Source organism: Theobroma cacao, chromosome 10, assembly GCF_000208745.1.
Source record: "Theobroma cacao cultivar B97-61/B2 chromosome 10, Criollo_cocoa_genome_V2, whole genome shotgun sequence".
Lineage (NCBI taxonomy): Eukaryota > Viridiplantae > Streptophyta > Magnoliopsida > Malvales > Malvaceae > Theobroma > Theobroma cacao.
The window spans coordinates 2,310,913-2,324,967 of record NC_030859.1 but is presented as its reverse complement, the minus strand read 5'-3'; the positions used below and the strand labels follow the sequence as shown (position 1 = coordinate 2,324,967).

The window sequence follows — 14,055 nt, the reverse complement described above, 5'->3', positions numbered from 1 at the left end:
GACATTTTGTTTAATAGTAATTGATCAATTATTAGTTAGTTTATATAATACAAAATAAAAATATAAGGACGTAATTAAATATAATAAAAAAATAACTTATTTGAATTTTTTTGAATGATTCAAGGTTTTTTTTATATTATGCCACAAATAAAAATGATTTATTTAATTTTTTTAAATAGTTTAGAAATTTTTTTAATATTATGTCATAAAAAGAGAAAAAAAAATAAAAAAGGCAAAAAAAATACACTAAAAAAATCAGATTAACCTATAGTCCTATAATAGTATATGACTGAAATCATACTTTTTACCCTTTGTTTTCCTTAATGCATGTAATAATCCAAAAAAAAAGGAAAAACTGAAATTCCTTATTTGCCCTTATTGTTATCACAAATCTCGTTTTCCCCTTTCGTTTTCAATTAGTTAAAACTTTAATTTCCCCAACTTAATTACTTTAAAAAAATAAAAAAAAGAGGTTGCCAGCTAATAATACCTCATAAAACGACGCTTATACTTACAGCTAATACTCACTTCCTTAGCGGAGCTTTAAGAAATTCCATGTCTCTCTCTCTTCTTTTCTCTGTTCAAATGTAGAAATTAACCCCGAAAAGAAAAAGGGAAAAACACTGAATCAAGGAAAAAGCTTCATTCAATATTTGAATAATTTTTTAAAAATTGGAGTTTAGTTCAGCGACGGTTGTACGTGGATTTGGTGAGAATAAAATTCCGATGACAACAACTTTCAGTCCGGGTCGGAGCCCGGGGAGTTCGAGGCTTCAGTTAGGAGCAGCCAGTGGAGTGTCGAGGCTTAGATCTTCGTTGCTTAAGAAGCCGCCGGAGCCTTTGCGTAGGGCGGTGGCGGATTGTCTCTCGTCCTCGTCGTCTTCTTTTTCGTCGCCGGCGACGGTGGCTGGAGGAGTTAGCTCGTATTATCATGGGAGTCCTTCTTTGGTTTTATCTGAGGCTTCTAGGACGCTTCGGGTTCGTAATTTTTGTTGGATTTGAATTTATTATTTGTTTTATTTATTAGATCTTGAAATTTATTGTGTATTTTTGTTTTTAATTTAATTAGGCTTTTCTGATGCTGTGTATTATTAATGGGAGAAAAAAAAGGAAAAGAATAGAATAGAATTAAAAAAATTTATTTAGGTGGCAAAGTGTACGGAATTTTGATTGATTGGCAGAAGGAAGAGAATTTGTTGAAAAAGAGGGCGTAAATTAGTGAAAATTGTGATTTACCTCTGTAGCTCCGCATGGTTGTTGCTTCCTGAAGAGTTGTTAAATTGGTGAAAGCAAAGAGTAAAAAAGAGGAAACCATATTTGATTTAAAGTGAGAAAATGACAGAATTGAAATGTAACCTTTTTCATGTAAAACGAAAACTGTGCATTTTGTTATTTGCAAATGTTAGATTTCAAATTTTAGTTCTTCACTATATTGCCTTTTGCTTCGGGAAGCAAAACGCGAGTGGCAAAACCAACAACAAGATGCAGCTTAAGTGATTTACTTGCTAATTTTTGCCTTTCCTGGATTTCCTGTGAGGAAGTATCTGATGCAGTTTCTTCATGTTAACAACGGTTTGATTGTTTCTGTATTATCCTTTCTAAGACTGCTAGATTTACTCTTATGTATGGTTTCAAATGTTATATGATTTCAAGGTAAGAAAAAACATTTGAATTACTATATTTTTGGAGGGTTTTTTTTTTTTAATATCTATCTTGTAGTATTTGACCTTCCTTTTTACTTCACCTGTGCTATTGGTATTTGAACCTTATAAGATCAGAATCCCTCATATTTAACAATGGCAGGACTATCTGGCAGCACCCTCAACAACTGACCAGGCTTACATTGTTATCTTAGAGCATACAATTGCAGAGAGAGAACGCAGGTAATTTTATTGTCTTTGAACAACCATTTTTTTTATGTCGTAGTCATTATAATTGATCCCCACTCCACTCAGTGCTTTGCTAAATCATCATAGTTTAGTGCGATTATCATTTGTATGCTACAATTTATCAATCATTCTATGTAAAATTATGGATGTTCTAAATTAGAAAAGTTTCAGAAAGAGGCAGGGTTGTTGACATGTTTGGGTGGTAAATGGATTGGAGATGTAAATTTAAGTGATTTAGAGATAATGCTGATCACTGATAAATGAGAGTGTTGTGGTAACTTAAATAATTTGCACAAGTAAGAGGCTGAAACGAAACTTTGTTGATTTGTTGAAGGCTTGTCTGCTTCATCCATATGAGAAAATGTGTTGACACCAAATTTATGCAATGAGTCTTAGTTGAACACGTCTTGTGTAACTCCATCTAGAAACACCTACAAGTTATGTTTGAATGAAGTATCTGGAAATTCCATAGAAATGACCACAAAAGGATATACTGTTTATTGCAAGAATACGTAAATAATTTATTGGAATATAGCCTTGCAATAAAAAAACATGTCAAGAAGAAATGATACACTATTATCATAAATCGTTGTTTCCAGTTTCAAAATTTGTTTTACAGTGAAATAATTTGATTATTGTTGTTTTTAAATGCGCAATTTACTTAATTTACTTAATTGTTGTTTCCTTTTACTTTAAGCATTTCTCTTAGCATAGTGCTTGTACTTTTTTTCTTCTTTGCTGCTAATGTGCTATAATTTGGGTATAATTTGTGCCAGCCCAGCTGTAGTTGGAAGGTGTGTGGCTCTCCTGAAGCGATACCTTTTACGGTATGCTGTTCTGCTGCACACTTGTATTTTTATTAGTTCTCATTTTATGTAGAATGGGAAAGTTTTTGACTCTAAGTTGGTTCTAGAATGTGATATATGAACCAGAATTGAACATCTACCAAGTGCTCAGGCAATTAGGTTGCCCTAATATTTTATTCATTGTAAAAATAGGATCTGCTGTGGTTTCTATCCAGTTTCAGACTGACTGGAAAGATTTATCAAGACCATAGGTTCCAAGATTCATAGGTTCTATCTTATGTTGTTCTATTTTTAGGATTTCATTATGTGTTCCATTTGCTGCAGATATAAGCCCAGCGAGGAGACATTGCTGCAAATAGATCGGTTTTGTGTTAACATCATTGCTGAATGTGACAATAGCCCAAATAGAAGGTTGTCACCATGGTCACAATCATTAAATCAACAATCTGGTTCATCGACAACGTCAACATCATTGGCAAGTGTTTCTCCTTTGTTGCCTGTATCTAGTTTTGCTTCTGTGGCACTTGTAAAGTCATTGAATTATGTGAGATCCCTAGTGGCTCAATATATTCCAAAGCGGTCGTTCCAGCCAGCAGCTTTTGCTGGAGCAACCTTGGCATCAAGACAGTCACTTCCTACGTTGTCGTCTTTGTTGAGTAGATCCTTCAATTCCCAGCTATGCCCTGTGAATGGTGGAGAATCTTCAGAGAATAAAGATGCTACAACTTTATCTGTTTCAAACTTGTCAAACATTGAGGAAGCTGATGGATTAGAGAATCCTGAATATATTGCGAATGATGTTTTAAAATGGCGCTGGCTTAGAGATCATCCGTCATCATTATTATTTTCTGAAAGGTAATTGATTTTGCATATACCTTTAAAGTGTTGAAATAGTTCGTGTTGGTACTATTTACTTCCTTTCTAAGTCTTTGGTATGTTTGGTTGTTAATACTGTACTTCCATGTGCTTGTTCCTTCTAAAACAAATTAATGCTTGAAAAGTTTTATATTCTAAAAACAGTGACCGATCTGTGAATGTTCAAGACATGAGAAGACATAATTTCTTAGAAGTAGGAGCAGCTGCTCTACTTGTTGGAGACATGGAAGCTAAAATGAAGGGCCAGCCCTGGAAATATTTTGGCACTGCTGATATGCCTTATCTTGATCAACTCTTACAGCCCTCATCAGTCACAACAATTGCCAAGTCTGCGTCTGCTCGCTCCCACTTGAGAGCAATAACAGCATTGAAACGCAGTAAAGGAGGACCTCGCCAAATTTGGTATGCTTGTCACTTCCCTCAGATTATTGCTTTGATGGCTTATTTTTAGTCTCACTTACCATTAGAGTGTTCCCGCTATGCATATGAATCCTATCTATTTGTTATTCTCATAAGGGTGACTTATATGGTTTTGCTATATCAAACGATGTATGATATTTCCCTTTTGATGGCTGTTAGAGGTGGTAGACTGGTAGCTTTAAGGCAGTGGTTTCAGGATACCCTGGAATTCATGTTTATTGTTAAGAGTCTGGTAGCTGTGAGGTTCTGTTTGTTTAATAGCAAATCTTTGAACTATGACTCTTAAGAATCTGGCTATTTTAAAAATGAGGCTGCTTTTTTGCTGGCATAATTAGTAAGATAGAAACTGTTGAGTTTAAGACAAAAGTAGTTATTAATAATTTAAGCCTTAATTTTGATATAAAGTTATATGATTACAATTTGGAGTCTTGCCTTTGGTATATCTGTAGGGATGATTCGCCAGCAAGCACATTCCGCCCACGTGCCCGGCCACTTTTCCAGTATCGTCACTACAGGTGTGCAATTTGAGATCCTTCACTTTATGGTACCATTGCTTTTGTAACTTGTTAGCAAATGAATTTTGCTTCTCATGTTAATTTACTAGTTTTTGGGATTAAATAGGGGAGCTTTTTTTTCCCTGTTGTTAGCAAATACTACATCTTTAAATTGATGATATTCATACTGTTGAGTTGAATATGAAGCATTAACAAACAGCCACTGATTTTGATTTATATAATTGTTCTTTAGCATCATTATGTGTGGCTGGGTGTTTTTTTTCTTTTTTTTGAAAATCTGGCTGGGTGTATTTTATGTATATTACACATAGCTTCCTGTTCTGAAGTGCACAGTGGTGGTATTTATTTTGAAGTGCAGTTTCATTTGCAACATTGATTGGCTGGCAAAGTGGTTGAGTTTATGTGTACAGTTGTTTTTTGTCTCATCACATACTTTTGTGTGCATCAGTGAACAACAACCTTTGCGATTAAATCCTGCTGAGGTATGCGAGGTTATTGCTGCTGTCTGCTCTGAGACATCTTCGACAAATACTAATACCATGACGGTATCATCTAGATTAAGTAATAACAGTGGAAAGCCGTCAATAGATGTGGCTGTGAGCGTCCTTATTAAGCTGGTTATTGACATGTATGTTTCTGTTTTCTTCTTGTCATGGACCTCTTTTGTTCTTTATCTTATACCTTATGTTTAACCTTTTCTCCCTCCCCATCTGTAGACGCATTGTTGATGCTATAATAATAGTAGTATCTAGTACTTGATGCATATTAAACCTGGTTGATTGATTCGCTGATTTTATCTGTTGCCCTATATGCATAAGTTAAGTCCAAATCATCCTTGTAAAAGGGTGAAAATGTTTCTTCGTTTTTCTTTTTTAATCCTGCAATCCTAAATATATAGCATTATGATGCACTTGGAATAGTTTACATCTTCTCGAATTCATTGCTATTTAAATAATTTATCTGAACAACAATTTATATTACCCTTTTAAGTATCTGAAGTCCATATCCCCTTGATCATGTTGCAGCCACATTTTGAAATGTTATTTCTATTTTCTAGATGGAAAGCTGACCCATATACTTCTTATCAAAATATTAAATAGTATTACAGGAGTGAGTTATTCATTTTACCAGGTGGTTGATCCAGAATTTTGCAATATAATTGCTTGTGTGTAGAATCCTGTGATTGACTTTGTTTCATTTTTGTCCTTTGCTTGTTTTTTTGTTCTAAATTTCACATCATCTGATGACTATTGGTTTGGAGGGAGTCCCTGAAAATTCTGTTTTGTAGGTATGTCTTGGATACTGGAACTGCTGCTCCTCTCACTCTGTCTATGCTTGAGGTTTTGCATCAATTACATATCAATTCTTTATTACTTAAGCATTGTGATAGCATCTTTTAATTCTTACCTCTTTGATGAACTTTCTTACAGGAGATGCTTAGTTCCCCAAGAACAGCTTGTAGGGTTCGTGCTTTTGATTTAATTCTAAACCTTGCCGTCCATGCTCAGTTGTTGGAGCCCATGATAATTGATGATAATCCTGCAATTGAAGAAGAATATTCTCAAGAATTACTTTTAAATAGTGAAGATCAGCTTACCACAGGGATAAGGAAAATCGATTCTGCCAAGAAGTTGGGCACATCCTCAGCCATTGATAAATTTGAGTCTTGGATTTTAAACATTTTATATGAGATACTTCTTCTTCTTGTTCAGGTACAGGCAGTCCTTTAACTAAAGCTTGTGTACTTTGGCTGCTTTGATTTTATGGATGTTCAATCCATGCTTTTGTCTGTATATATTTTTATTTTTACTGTTACCATGCTATTGCATTTGTCCTCACTATTCTTTATGGTCTCATGCCCTTAATACTTGTTGCAGACTGAAGAGAAGGAAGAATCTGTCTGGGCTTCTGCCCTAAGCTGTTTACTATATTTTGTCTGTGATAGAGGCAAAATCTGGAGGAACCGATTAAAAGGACTTGACATTAGGGTGAGTCTGTTTTCCCTGCCTAGCTACCAGTTTATGGAACTTTCCTAATAATATCATATTGTTATTCACCTTGCTTTAACCAATGAGAGTTTTTTGTGGAGTAATTTTGATATAGGTTGTGAAATTTGGAAGTTTCGCTTCTTGTGTGTGCAATTTTGTGTTAAAATTTTTTGAATACCTGTACTCTAAAAGTGGCTGCATTGACCTTAAATATCTAAATGAAAAAAAATGAGACACCCTGGTAGACTCACTGGTCTCCCAATTGATTAAATAGCAATTTTGCTTCTACAAATCTAAAATTTGTGAGGCACACATTAGCAGTGCCAAGTGCCTCACAACAAAGTGCACACTATGCTTAGAATTACTATCTACAACCAATCAATGTAAAATGTACCCCTAGCACTACAATTCCTCTGAATAATCCTGATGCAATTTTACGTGGGATCATGCTTGGAGCAATTGTTTCTTTTCAGTACTCATAGAGGGATTACAAAACTGAAGGCTGGTAGGATCTGCTGGATAAGTGATTCATTTCTAGCCATCTAGGTTCTGAGAATTATTTCATATGCTTCGCTAGAAAGAGAATCTCATGTTTTATTGGAAAATCGTATATGTTGAAAGAAATTATTAACGCTAATTTTCACTTCCTTTTTTTTTTTTTTTGCATTATGCACCCTCTGCGTCATATGTTGGTAGAATTTGCTTGGTATGCTATTTGATTCTAGCTTTATAGGTTCTGAGATTATTGGGATGGGTATTTGGTTTGCCTCATTGGAAAGAGACTCTCATGGTGTCATTGGAAAATTAAACTTGTTGCAAGAATTTATCACCCTAATTTTCACCTGTCTTGTGCATTATGCTCCCTCTCAACAATCTCTCTCTCAAAACTATACTTACTGTCTTGTCAATAAAAGCTGACATAAAATTGGTTGCATTTCCTTCTGAGGAAATTTTATGACTTAATTAGATTGTTTTTTGAAATGGATCTAACTTTATCTATTGCTTCTTTGTATTATTATGGAAATAAATCTGAGTGCACTTGTGGTCTCTTTACTTGTGTTTTTCTTCAGGTGGTCAAGGCACTAATAGAGACTAGCCGGGTAAATTCCTGGGCTGAACTTGTTCATTGCAAGCTTGTTTGTATCCTAACAAACATGTTTTATCAAGTACCCGATGAATCTACTCCAGCTGCCATGAGCACAGCAAGCTTTCTTGTTGACCAGGTTGACCTGATTGGAGGAATTGATTTTATCTTCATTGAGGTATGCAAATTGGTTTGATATGGGGATGTAAAGAAATAAGATTGACTTGGTCCTCTGCTGTAAGACAACATTCCTGCCACTATTGGTGTAATATTTTTATCTTTAATTAAAAAATTGATGTTCCTGAATGAAAGGAAGTATGGACCTAACCCATTATTCAATAAGATGACAGAAGCAGTGTAGTGCAGTTGCTTAACAAACTTTGGGAAATGGGTGACTGGGTTATTAGTTTGGTTCTAAATAATGACTTGCAATGTGCATCTTTATGAAGTTGTTGGACCTAAGGAAGATTGATGCTAATTGAATTCTGAGTTTTCAACAATCTTTACTAAATATGGAGGTCAATTGACATATACAAAAGCTTTTGAAATCGTAATCCTTTATGGCTCTTCCTTTCATAATATTAATCTTTACAAAACTTATCCATATCAATATAGAAATCCTTTACCTTGTATGTTTACTCTTTTCATTTACCTAGTGCAGTATTCATTGTCAACCTCAAGGGAAGAAAGAAAACATCTATATTTGGTGCTTTTTGACTTTGTTTTGCATCAAATAAATGAAGCATGCATATCGACAGGAGTTTCTGAATATAGTGATGATGAGATTCAACCTCTTGCTACACTGCTTGCTTTGGCTGATGCACCTGAAGCTTTTTATATTTCTGTTAAGCTGGGGGTGGAAGGCATTGGGGAACTTTTGAGAAGATCAATTTCCGCTGCATTGTCTAGATACCCTAACAGCGAGCGATTGAATACGGTAAGGTCTCGTGGATATTTTTGCCTGTGTTAGAAAAAGCATGTATGTTTTTAATGTTGAGCGAGTGGAGGTGGGGATGGTAAATCAGAAGCGGGCTGTTGATTTGGTTTTATATGATTTCACCAGTTTGATTCATTTCATAAGTGCAAGTATTTTTTTTTAATATAAATTGAATATGAATTAGGGAAGGGAGGAAGATTCTTTCTAGCTTTGTCATGTTAAATTTTGTCTCTTGCTCTCCTCATCTCTACTTACATTTTGCAGGAGTTTGCTAAAGTGGTAATCATCGGTGTGATTGCAAGTATATCCCTGCTTTCTGATTGTCATTTTTTTTCCTTTGCAGCTGTTGCAAAATATTACAGAGAAATTGGATACAATAATAAGTTCATTTACTCATTTGGACAAAGAGTTCTTGCATCTGAAACAGATAACAAAATCCTACAAGTTCATGGATAGTATTGAGGATTCATCCCTGCGAAATGGTGTTGGAATGAAAGCAAAGCTCGCTTGGGCCATTTTACATTCTCTTCTTCATTCAGATAGAATCTCTTACCGCCAAAACGGATATATCTGGTTAGGAGATCTGCTTATTACTGAAATAAGTGAGTCAAAGGATGGGAGTATATGGTCTAATGTCAAGAGCTTGCAGAATAAAATTACTTATGCTGGTGTTCATGATTCCTCTGTTCCTTCCGACGTACCTTTGTCTATTTGGTTGATGTGTGGTCTTTTGAAGTCAAAGAACAACATTATTAGATGGGGCTTCCTAGTTATTCTGGAGAGGCTTCTCATGCGGTGCAAATTTTTGTTAGACGAGAGTGAAATGCAACACTCAAGCAACAGTGATGTTGGCCCTGATCATAGAGATACACGACTCGAGAAAGCAAATGCAGTGATAGACATCATGAGCAGTGCTTTGTCCTTGGTAGCTCAAATAAATGAAACAGACCGCATGAATATTTTAAAGGTATGTTGCTTGGAGAACTCTCAAACCATCTTAGAAAATGTCTCTGATATAAAATCATCAATTTTTAAAGAAAGGGAGGATGGCGTGATTTGTCTTGGATATTTCTTTGAGTAAAATGTCCCTCATACTCTTTTCTGGCATATCTTTGACTACAATCCTACTTGATTAGCTGATCTTGTTGTTAATACTTAACTCTTGTTTTCATTTCCTGGGAAAGAGCCCTTGAATAATTGAGGGGGGATACGGTTTAAGCCCGGAGAACCTTGATTGTTTTTCTTAATTTTGTATATGCTACTTTTAGGCAGTTACTAAGTTTCAAGTTCCTAGGTCTTTAAATTACATGCAGGTGACTTTAGTTAAGTTTTAATGATTTAGATCATAGGGTTACATCGAAAGTCATTTTTACGTAATACAAGTAGAAACCAGAGGATAAGAACAAAAAACTTGAATTATGAGATAGGAAGCCATGGCCGATAGTGGATGTTTCTTTTTATTTGTTTATTTTTTGAAGATTTCACCTCTTTCAATTGTTAGTTAGGGATTTCCCATTTAGAATGCCCCACAAATATCCTAGATAAAAGGTTATATGCAAAATGTTACTATGTTATCTTTCTTGAACTTCTGGCTTGTTCCATGTGAAGGTTAGAGATTTTTTCAATATTGCACTTTCTGACTTTGGTGAAGGAAAAAGCCTACATAGAAAACCTCTTTATTTTTGTCAAAGATTGTTGGAAGTTCTTGTTTTATTTGTTAAATTTAGTTTGCACAGAGATATCTAGTTTCAATTTTTTTTTTCCTTATTTGAATTTGTTATGAAGTGCAAGGATCTATTTGGCAAATTTCGTTGAATATATTCTCCTGTTTCGATGAACTGTTGTGCTGTATCTATAATGATTGGTAATTTGTAATTCTTGAGCGAACCCCTCTTCATTTGAGTTTTGAAGGAATGCAGTTTAGATGGCTAGCATAAAAGATAAGATGAATGTTGTGCTTAAACTTGATGTATGGTTTTCTTTGAGATGGATATATGCATTCATGTTTCCAAACAAGTAGGAGATGTCACAGAAAAAATTAAATGTTTTTGGCATAAATTTTATTCATCTGGATTTGAGGATTTTCTCCATTATTTTATCCATTTTGCATATGAAATTCTTGTGCGCCATTTCCTTATTATCACTTTATACAATCTGTAACATTCACTGTGTTTTTACCTTTGGTGAGCAGATGTGTGACATTCTATTCTCTCAACTGTGCTTGAAAGTTCCCCCCTCAACTGTGATGCCATTTGGAGAAGGAATACAACAGACTAAAGTTTTCACTCGCTCAGATGAAATTAGAAAAACTAATACTGCTGAGCGTATATCTCCGCAAGCAAGCTGTCGCTGGGATGAATTAATGGAGGAAACTGATAGCAAATCAGGCTACGGTGTTAGTAGTCCTCCGATACGTGAGACAGCTTCTATGGCTGCCCTACTACTCCGAGGACAAGCCATTGTGCCAATGCAATTAGTTGCCCGTGTTCCAGCTGCTCTGTTTTATTGGCCATTGATTCAACTTGCAGATGCAGCAGCTGACAACATTGCACTAGGGGTTGCTGTTGGAAGCAAAGGAAGAGGGAACCTTCCTGGTGCTACTTCTGATATTCGTGCGACCCTTCTTTTGCTTCTAATTGGTAAATGTACTGCAGATCCTACAGCTTTTCAGGAAGTTGGTGGAGAAGAATTTTTCAGGTGATTCTCTATTTTTTTGCTTGGTAAGAATGAACTTGACAGAAGCTTATCTAAGGGTATGCCAAAATTTACACTTTCTTACCCTCTCCTTCAGGGAACTTTTGGATGATACTGATTCTCGGGTGGCATATTACTCTTCAGCTTTTCTATTGAAGGCAAGAAAGCTCTACTTTGTGTTTCTCTCTCTCTCTCTCTCTCTCCTCCCTCCCNTTGTTCTCTCTCTCTCTCTCTCTCTCTCCCTCCTCCCCCCCCCCCCTCCCCCTCCTCTCTCTCTCTGTCTTTATTTTGATGTTCTTCCTGTTCCCATTCTGTTTTCTCTCCTCTCACTCTTGGTTATGCTTTCCACTAAGTCATTCAAGTATGGCAATTTTGCAGAGAATGATGACTGAAAAGCCAGAAAAGTACCAACACATGCTACAAAAGCTTGTCTTCAAAGCTCAACAGGTAAGCAATTCCTTGATGTTCTGTATGAGATTACTCTTTTGCAATTATGAAGTGCATACATATGAGAACAACTGATGAATGTATTCTGCATATGTGGAAGGTGATTTATATTTGAAATTCTAGATAATGGCATTTCCTCTGAAGGACACACTCCATCCATTTTCCTTGTCTAATTGGCTTTGCATCTCAAAATTTAAGGAAACAGTGAAACCTTATGTAAGAAACAATATTTGTGCAAAACTTGCTACTTGAATCGATTCCCTTGTTATGGATAGATTATTTCGGAGTTAACCAATGACTATGCCAGTCATTGACTGTATTGCTTTGCTGTAATTTATTATGTTAGTTAAGTTGCCTGTAACATAAGTTTGGCTTATATGCTATAAGTTGACAACTTTAGTACTGTCCATATCTAGAAGTTCTGATGGGAAAGGTTAAATTTTTTATAGTATCCGTAGTTTTTGGCATTGGACTTACATGCTTTTTTCTTCGTTCTATTTAGTAGTGCTACTTTAAGATAATATTTATTTGTTGCTGAGGTCTTTGGTGTCTGCTCCTAATCTGCAGAGTAACAACGAAAAGCTGCTTGAGAATCCATATCTTCAGATGCGTGGGATATTTCAGCTGTCAAATGATCTTTGAGCTTGGTTGTATTTGATGATGCTTCTCCACAAAGTTTAATTTACCTTCTGGCTGGAGGCACTGCAGTGTTCTTTAACATGACTTCTTTTGCTCATAATTTTTCAACCCTGGCAACATTTGGCCTGTGTTTGGGAGACCATTCTTGATGTATGCTTGATATTGTGAGCCTTCATAAGGTAGTCTGGAATCCTAAAAGTAGTTCAGAGCAGCAAAATTATTGAATTTAGGCCAAGAGTGTGAGTTCCAAGCCGGCTCCCTTCCAATCTAGAAAGAATTAAAATATTGAGCTATATGACATTGGATGACTGTGTAAATTCTTTGCTTGCTGCTATATATGCGCCCAGATCTGCTGTGGAGAAATAGAGAAGGTGAGGCTTTCAATGTATGCTTCCCTTATTTCCATTTACAAGATGAAATGCTATAAAATGGGGTTTTGGGATTTTGTAGAAATGCAAGATTCGATGTTTATTTTGAGACCTTAACCTGCAGGAATGCCAGGAATCAAATGGAATGACTGGAGTATTGATTCTTCTGCCTTTTGTTCTGCAGCTGGAATGTGTATATCATGGCAATGAACATATCTTCAGGTACTCCTATCTAATGCCAGTCACATGAAGTTACGTCAGTTCATGCATATTAATTCATTTATTTCTTTGTAAATTCAATTGAATTGATCCTTCCCACCATCATATTGTCCATTAACTCCTTTCCTTCCTACTCCTTAACTTTGCCTTTGCTGAATAATTGTTTATCAATTCTTTTGAAGATCCTTTTTACACATGCTGAAGATATGAACCACATTATTAAGAATAGTTGTTTTTCAAGTCAAATATATGAACCCTGAAAAATTGTCATCATAACTCAAAATCATCGATCATACTGATATTTCTTCATTTTGATACAGATTCTTGTGCATGACACACCGAAGAATTTCCGGGCTACTACAGGAGACTCTTTTCTTTGTACAGAACTAGATTTTCCCGTATCTTTCCAAACTTTTTAACAATTAATGAGCGCGAGTCAATGTTGGCTACTTTTTAAAGGCCATCTGTAGTAATAATAAAGAAAAAAACCTCAAAGTTTTAACTCATAGAGGTTCATTACCCTGATCGCGATTAGAACAAAGGATCCTTTATTTCCAATAGATAGGACCTTCAAGGCTCTTCAATTTCCATTAATAGGGGTATCAGTTATCACCTTGGTTGTCTGTTTTTAAGGGGCATCTCCAAGGTGTGCCTGATAGTGTTCATTCACATTATTTTAACAGTGTAAATATTGTGAATTTGGCTCTTATTTTTGGCCTGCCTCTGACTAATTGCAACTGTTGTAATATGGATGCTGAGAATTTTGCTTCTTGTATAAGTTTTGGTTGTTTGATTTTTGAGTAAAAGAAATTTTGGCTTAGCTTCTCAGACTTGTGTATCTTTTTCAACTTAGCTTCATACTCTTTTTGTGTACTATTTCTTCTTAATAAAGAAAGGAATTTTGTCTGGCATCTCTGATTCTTTTGCATAAAATATATACATTGATTTCACCTAGTCTCTCACACCCTATTTCCTTTCGAAGAATGGTTCCTTTACCTACTTAATTCTCATTGATCATTCAATTCTTTCTCATCCCCGAAAACTTTGCGGATTAGAGACACACTTCGAGGTCGAATGGTATAAGGGTAATTTTGGGCTTCACCGTTAAATCTTTGAGCCCTTAAAGGAGGCAGGTGAGGAGGTTATGTGAAGACGGCAATACCACTAGGGTGG

General features: G+C 35.6%; 1 protein-coding gene across 3 annotated transcripts; it reads left to right on the top strand.

The window, feature by feature from the left end:
• LOC18586137 lies at window positions 508-13,793 on the top strand. Of its 3 annotated transcripts, none has more exons than XR_001929906.1 (19): window positions 508-978; window positions 1,804-1,883; window positions 2,666-2,716; window positions 3,020-3,550; window positions 3,716-3,973; window positions 4,441-4,506; window positions 4,955-5,134; window positions 5,795-5,846; window positions 5,937-6,218; window positions 6,384-6,494; window positions 7,565-7,756; window positions 8,240-8,515; window positions 8,859-9,482; window positions 10,707-11,212; window positions 11,307-11,367; window positions 11,588-11,656; window positions 12,224-12,666; window positions 12,848-12,885; window positions 13,203-13,793. XR_001929906.1 is itself a non-coding variant. In XM_018129427.1 (17 exons), the coding sequence occupies exons 1-17, from the start codon at window positions 727-729 to the stop codon at window positions 12,296-12,298; spliced, it is 3,666 nt and encodes a 1,221-aa protein (XP_017984916.1). In that variant the 5' UTR covers window positions 508-726; the 3' UTR covers window positions 12,299-12,667. The 3 variants fall into 3 exon arrangements, 1 of the variants encoding a protein (XP_017984916.1); XR_001929905.1 differs by having other exon boundaries at window positions 12,788-12,885; XM_018129427.1 differs by lacking the exons at window positions 12,848-12,885; window positions 13,203-13,793 and having other exon boundaries at window positions 12,224-12,667.